The 7,418-nt window shown below is 42.2% G+C and overlaps 1 protein-coding gene across 1 annotated transcript; it reads left to right on the top strand.

Moving 5' to 3' along the window:
* Nucleotides 1-1,290: 1,290 nt before the first annotated feature.
* LOC140978927 (uncharacterized) lies at nt 1,291-2,255 on the top strand. The gene is made up of 2 exons (XM_073444161.1): nt 1,291-1,937; nt 2,090-2,255. Exons 1-2 carry the CDS (start codon nt 1,291-1,293, stop codon nt 2,253-2,255), a joined length of 813 nt encoding a protein of 270 aa, XP_073300262.1.
* Nucleotides 2,256-7,418: the final 5,163 nt, after the last annotated feature.

Raw genomic sequence — 7,418 nt, forward strand, 5'->3', positions numbered from 1 at the left:
CATGAACATGATTTTTACGTAATTATGAAAAATACGTTGCGTGTTTGATTTTAAAGAAAATTTACGTATATGCATGATTTTTATAAGTGATGAATATGATGACATGTTTTGAAGGATGAGAGTTGGTTGTGACTAATACGATGACATGCTAATACGATGATATGTAAGGCCAATGCTCAGTGGATGGGTAATACTGTCGCTGATGTTCCCACCGGTGGGTACCGCGGTTATACGTAGATGGATCCATCGCCTAATACGATGATACGAAAGTCACAGCTGATGAACGAAATTCAAATTAAGAAAACGAACATGTATACATTCATATGATGTTATATGTATGAAAATGATTATGCTTTGTCAGGTTATGATTATGCATACGAATTTTTAAGATCGTGAATTGTAATTTGATTACGGTACTCTTCACTGTTTCTTGTTATATATATGTATTTGTTATAACGTTACATGTGTGTTGAGTCTTTAGATTCACTAATTGTGAATGATGCAGGTGAGCATTTTGATCAGGAAGCTGGAGGTGCCGAGGAATGAGTAGGCAGAGTTGGATGTGCGCACGCGAACCCAGTGACCATATTTTTCCGCACATCATGTTTATGGGATAGGATTGGACATGAACATTTTACTGATTCATTTTATTACGTCATTGGCCATTTTATTATTTTTATGGTTGTGAAGATTTTTACGTGTTCCTTATTTCATTATTTTAAACGTAAGTCTAAGTTTGACGATCTATCTATTATTTAAATTGCAGCATTATCCCTGTTAGTTGATTATTGTTATTTTAGCAAAGTATACTTTCAGGAGGCATGCATGTATTTAGATTAATTTTCAGGTATCAGTTTTTTTTATAAAAAAAATTTAACCAGTATTTTAAGTAGTAGTCGTTTCATTTGGTATTAGAGCAAGGGTCCTGTATAGGGTTGTGCCACCGCCAGCTTCTACAACTCAGTCTTCAAGCCTCAATTCTGTAATCTTTTATGTTTTAAATAGTTTACTGCTATCACCTGCATGATTGCATGATTTACGTTTTACAGCGATTTACAGGACATGTTTAGCTGCTTTCATGATTTAAGGATTAAATGATTTGAAAACTAGATTTAATTGCATGATGAGTTACGTTTAGAATTTGGACTGTATTCAGATATCATGCCTCCTAGACGCGCTTCCAATACAGATCGACGAGATGGTACTCCAGGAGGCGATAGAGGCCCTCCACCACCACCACCACCATTACCACCACCGCCATTGGATGCAGCTACTCGAGTTCTCTAGGGCATGGCTAGACTTCTGGAGCGGGTGCAGCAGGCTCCCCGACCTCAGACAGACATATATGAGCATTTTAGGCGGCTCAACCTGAAGGAGTTCGGGGGCACCACTGATCCATTCTTGGCAGAGCGTTGGATTCGATCCTTGGAGTTACATTTTCAGTACCTAGATATGGGGGATGGCGATCGGGTCAGGTGCGCCACGTATATGTTGAGAGATGATGCACCCTTTTGGTGGGAGGGAGCAGCCCACGGGCTGAACTTGGCTACCCTCATGTGGGATATGTTCAAGGAGGTGTTCTATAGTAAGTATTTCCCAGCTGATGTCAGGGGCCGCCTGACGAGGGAGTTCATGAGTCTCCGTCAGGGGGACTCGACGGTGGCAGAGTTTATACGGAAGTTTGACATGGGCTATCTCTTTGTGCCCCTTATTGCTAGAGATGACACCCAGAAGTTGAGGCATTTCATGGATGGCCTTAGGCTGACTTTGCGTCGGGATGTGATGCTTATGATACCGGCTAGTTATGATGAGGCGACTGGTTGTGCTTTTCAGGCGAAGCAGGCCCTGAGGGACATCGATTTTGAGATGCATCGGAAGAGATCTCAGGCCCAATCTAGCTCCCAGCCACAAAAGAAGCAATTTACAGGGCCACCGAGGCATCAGGGGCAGCAGAAGCCCTAGGGACAGTTTAGGAGGCCAGGACAGCAGCAGCTGCCTCAGGCACCAGGGGCTCCAAAGTCGGAGGAAGGGCAGCCGTGTAAGCAGTTCAACAAGTTACACTATGACCAATGCATGTGGGGCACTTCAGATGCTACGTATGCATAGAGGAGGGACACAAGGCGCCAGATTGCCCTAGGAACAAAGGCCCAACTACTGGCAGGGCGTATGTGATGCACGCCGAGGAGGTAGAGGCTGAGGTTGAGGCTGAGGCTGAGCCCGACTCTACCTTGATCACCGGTAACCTTTATGCTTAAGTTTTATATATTTACCACTTTGATGGCATTGGGTGATTTGAGTATTATGGGAGTTAATTTGTGGGATTGAGAATATTGAAGGAATTAGGATGCATGCTCTACCTAGATGGACTTAAGGGTTGAATTGCATGAATTGAGAATTTTAGGGACCTATTTGGAAAATCAAAATTTTAAAGGGCTGTTTCGAAATTTTTGGTATTTGTGGGTCAAACTCTTAATGTTCGAAAATTTAAAGGTGGAATGGGCTAAATTCAAAATTTTTGGGGACAAAATGCAATTTTTGAAAATTGTAGGACCAAATTGTACATAAATCGAAACTTTAAGGCCTGATTTGTAATTTCTTAAATTTTTGGAGGTAAAATTTCCTTCTTGAGTGCTAGGATCAAATCAGTAATTTTCGAGGAACTTGGGATAATTGCTGGTAGAAATTTCTTAGGTTTCAACATGATTAGATTCGATGGTATGTTTTGTCGCATGAAGGATATATATTGCAGGTGTAGCCACGCATGCATTGCTAGATTCAAGAGCTACACATTCGTTTATATCTGAATCTTTCGTCAAGTGACTAGAAATCATACCGGAGGTTATGGATTTGGGATTTCGAGTATCGATTTCATCCGGGGATCAGATGTTTACCTCCCTGATAGTGAAGAAATTGGAAAATCGAGGATCAGATGTTTACCTCCCTGATGGTGAAGAAATTGGAGCTTCGGTTACAGAAATATGCGGTGCAGGCAGACTTGATTGTGCTACCATTGCCGGAGTTTGATATTATTCTAGGTATGGACTGGCTCTCTACGAACGGAGCTGTCATAGATTTTCGACAGAGGTCAGTATCTATCCGACCGCACAGCGGTAAGCCGTTTATTTTTTAGGCAACAAGACACCAGCAGATGCCACACATCATCTCCTGCGTGTGTAGGAGGAAGCTCATGAAGAGAGGCTGTAAGGCGTTTTTGGCCAGTATTGTGACAGTGTCATAGCAAGTCAGTCAGAGGCTAGAGGACGTCGATGTGGTCAGAGATTTCCCCAGTGTTTTCCCTGAAGATGTTTTTGTCATTCCACCGGACAGAGAGGTGGACTTCTCTATCGAGCTCATGCCAGGTACCGTGCCTATTTCTAAGGCGTTTTATCGTCTAGCACCTGCAGAGATGAAAAAACTGAAGGATCAGATACAAGACTTTCTAGATAAGGGTTTCATTCGCCCTAGCTTTTCTCCATGGGGCGCACCGGTACTTTTTGTGAAGAAGAAAGATGGCAGCATGCGACTTTGAATTGACTACAGGGAGCTGAACCGTGTCACAGTCAAGAACAAGTATCCATTGCCTAGGATCGAGGATCAATTTGATCAGATTCAGGGAGAATCAGTATTTTCGAAGATAGATCTCTGATCAGGATACCACCAGCTGAAGATGAGAGACTCTGATGTGCATAAGATGGCTTTCGGGACGTGTTATGGGCACTATGAGTTTATGGTGACGTCCTTCATTTTGACGACCGTGCCAGCGATCTTCATAGATCTCATGAATCGCATGTTTCAGCCATATTTGGATCAGTTTGTCATAGTTTTTATAGATGACATACTGATTTGTTTGAGGAGCATAGAGGAGCACAGTCAGCATATGAGGACCGTACTGCAGACTTTACAGGACAGGCGACTGTATGCCAAGTTCAGTAAGTGCGAGTTCTGCCTAGACAGAGTGGCATTCTTGGGCCACATTGTATCTCGAGATGGTATAAAGGTCGACCCCAGTAAAGTTGAAGCATTCATAGATTGGCCAATGCCTAAGGGCGTGACAGAGAACCGTAGCTTCTTGGGATTGGCTGGATATTACAGAAAGTTCATTCAGGGCTTCGCTTCTATTGCGGTGCCTATGACCACCTTGACAAAGAAGAATGCCAAGTTTATCTGGGGATCCGAGTGCCAGGAGAGCTTTGACAGGTTGAAGCAGGCGTTGACCACAGCAGCAGTTCTATCTATGCCATCAAGGCAAGGAGAGTTTGTGGTTTATACAGATGCTTCGAAGCTCGGTTTGGGCACGGTTCTGATGCAGCATGACAGAGTTATAGCCTACGCGTCCAGACAGTTGAAGGTCCATGAGAAGAACTATCTGACTCATGACCTCGAGCAAGCAGCAGTGGTTTTTGCGCTGAAGATTTGGAGGCATTATCTGTATGGGGAGAAGTGCAAGATTTTCACTGATCACAAGAGCATGAAGTACTTCTTCACACAAAAAGAGCTGAACATGAGACAGCGGAGGTGGCTTGAGCTAGTGAAGGATTATGAATATGACATTAACTACCATCCAGGTAAGGTTAATATAGTTGCAGATGCCTTGAGCAGGAAGACTGCAGTGATCGCCCAGTTATCAGTATAGAGACCGTTGCAGGCAGAGATTCAGCAGTTTGAGCTTGCAGTTTTTTGCCAGGGTCAGTGCCTCTAATCTTTCTACCCTGACAGTGCAGCCGACACTGAGAGACAGAATTCGAGCAAGACAGACTTCTGACGAGCAGTTGCAGAAGTGTAGACAGAATGATGAGGCTAAGGGCCGGAGGATATATTCAGTTGTGGATGACATAGTCAGATATAGAGACCAACTGTGGGTTCCTAGCAGTGATTCCCTGATAGCAAATATCTTGAGCGAGGCCCACAGCACCCCGTACTCCATCCATCCAGGGAGTACGAAGATGTATAAGGATCTTCAGTCTCTTTATTGGTGGCCGGGCATGAAGAGAGATATTCTGCGTTTCGTCTCCGAGTGTTTGACATGTCAGCAGGTCAATGCCAAGCATCAGAGACCTGTGGGAAATCTGAGACCACTCCCTATTCCCGAGTGGAAATGGTAGAATATTACCATGGATTTCGTGACAGGTCTTCCGAGGATGACTGGAGGATATAATTCCATTTGGGTGATAGTAGATCGGCTCACTAAATCAGCGTACTTTTTTACCGATTAGGAAGACTTTCACCATGACTCAGTAGGCAGAGCTGTACATCAGAGAGATAGTCAGGCAACATGGGATTCCAGTGTCCATCGTGTCAGACAGGGATCCGAGATTCACGTCTGCATTCTAGTAGGGTCTACACCAGGCATTGGGTACTAAGCTGCTATTCACTATTGCCTTCTATCCTCAGAGTGACGGACAGTCAGAGAGGGTTATTCAGATTTTGGAGGACCTACTCAGAGCTTGCATGATCGACTTCCAGGACAGTTGGGAGCCAAAGTTACCTATCGTGGAGTTCACGTACAACAATAGTTTTCAAGCATCGATTAAGATGGTTCCATATGAGGTAGTTCTTTGACACGTGTCACCCACATTTTTAAGCCTGAATGTCATGAAAAGCTGTTCAAACGTACCAACAGCTCTTGGACATCTAAATGTTGTCTTAGATGTATCTTCTTCTGCTATCTAGATTTGGTTATTTGCACGAGAATCCATCCATGAAGGATAACAAACTCATGCCTAGCTACTGAATCAATCAACATATCAGTTATAGAAATTACGCAGACATCCTTGGAAGTTTCACAGTTCAAGTCTCGAAATTCGATGCATATTCTAACCTTTTCATTCTTTTTCATGTCTGGCACAATGTTCGAAAGCCATTCAGTATATCTGATTGGTTTTATAAACTTGGCCTTTAACATTTTCTCGACTTCCTCTTTCACTTTCAACTCAACTTCTTTTGACATGCGACGAGGGGACCGTTGAAATGGTTTGAAACCTCTTTATGGGTCCTAATGAGAGGTCTAGGGAACTTTTTGTGTTGGGCCACTCTCCAAGGCTCACTAAACCCGTTTCTGGTAGGAAGGACGTACCTGATCTTAGCTCACGTGCCCTCAACAATTTTTCTTTTCAAAACTTCATTCACCTGTCGATATCTATCACGATCATCTGATTTTTTTTTCCTGATTTCCATCCTTCACGATTCAACTCCATATATGTTTATCTTGTCCAAGTATCTTTAGGGCTGATTGCAATATGACTTCCCTCTGAACCACTGATTCTCATGCACTGGTCTCTCGAGGAAATGTTGATTCCATGACTTAGAGGCCGCAGATTCACAAACATTTTTGGAAAATCACTGTTGAACGGTCTTGACCAATCAACACTATATTTTCCAGTAGCTACAAAGGCCCCTTGGGATCCAGCATTTCTTAATATTTTTGTCTGTCACTACAAAGCTTTGGCCTCTTTTCTCATCAAGAAGATCTATCAAATATGTCACGTTCACATTGATAGAAGTTGCTCGGAAAAATGGATCATCATCCACTACCATGGATTCTTGTTTTTTGGGAAACTTCAAAAATCCCTTTTTCTATTATGCAAAATATTCTTGAAAGCCCAACAAGACTTAGTGACATGATTATATGAGTTGTGGTACTTACAATATTACCGTCTCTTCAGCTCTTCTTTGGATGGCACTATGTGATATGGTGGAAAAGTGATGAATTTTTCTTTTACTAGAAAATCAAAAACATACCATCAATCTTTGATACGTTAAAAGTGTATTGCATATCTTTGGGGAATTGAGGTTTAATCTTCTTCTCTGGTTCCGTACCGAAAATACCGATATGAGAAAAATGATATTGTTACCGTACCGACTTTTCGATACCGAAAAGTCGGTATACTAAAGTTTCGGTACGGTATTGGTAGAATACCGTCATACCGAAAGTATATATAAAAACATTCATTCTCTTGTAATTCCAAAGCCAGTGATCACCAATACTAAACAAATCCCTCAAGACAGTCAAAGAGACCAAAAAATATATATACAAAACAAATCCATCAAGACAATAAACACCGACCGCAACATTTGTCTGGAGATCCAAGACATCAATAAACACCAATAAACTTCAACTGCAACATCTGCGACTTCTCCATCCACTATCTTTGCAATAATGTCTGAGGTCATGTGATTTCTGAAACCTGTCAGCTTTTTAACAAGTCGAGGCCCAACATCCAGTCCTCTAACTAGCTGTAAGGTTAGACGACAAAAATAAGACAAGATCAACAGTTTAAATTCGCAACTATGAGTCGAGTTGTTTCGCTAACTTTGATTTGGATTATTCCAACATGATGAGTCCAAACAGAAGTTAAATTATTTATTTTGTTACGATATCGATATATATCGTTTTATACCAAAAAATATCTTATATTTTA

This window comes from Primulina huaijiensis, chromosome 6 (genome assembly GCF_012295235.1).
Source record: "Primulina huaijiensis isolate GDHJ02 chromosome 6, ASM1229523v2, whole genome shotgun sequence".
Taxonomy (NCBI): domain Eukaryota; kingdom Viridiplantae; phylum Streptophyta; class Magnoliopsida; order Lamiales; family Gesneriaceae; genus Primulina; species Primulina huaijiensis.

What these genes read in the sequence shown, in the direction of transcription:
- LOC140978927 (XM_073444161.1), top strand. Translation starts at nt 1,291, where the DNA reads ATGGCTAGACTTCTGGAGCGGGTGCAGCAGGCTCCCCGACCTCAGACA. An exon ending in CAATTTACAGGGCCACCGAG is followed by an intron (nt 1,938 to 2,089) that starts GCATCAGGGGCA and finishes GGGGCACTTCAG; the next exon opens with ATGCTACGTATGCATAGAGG.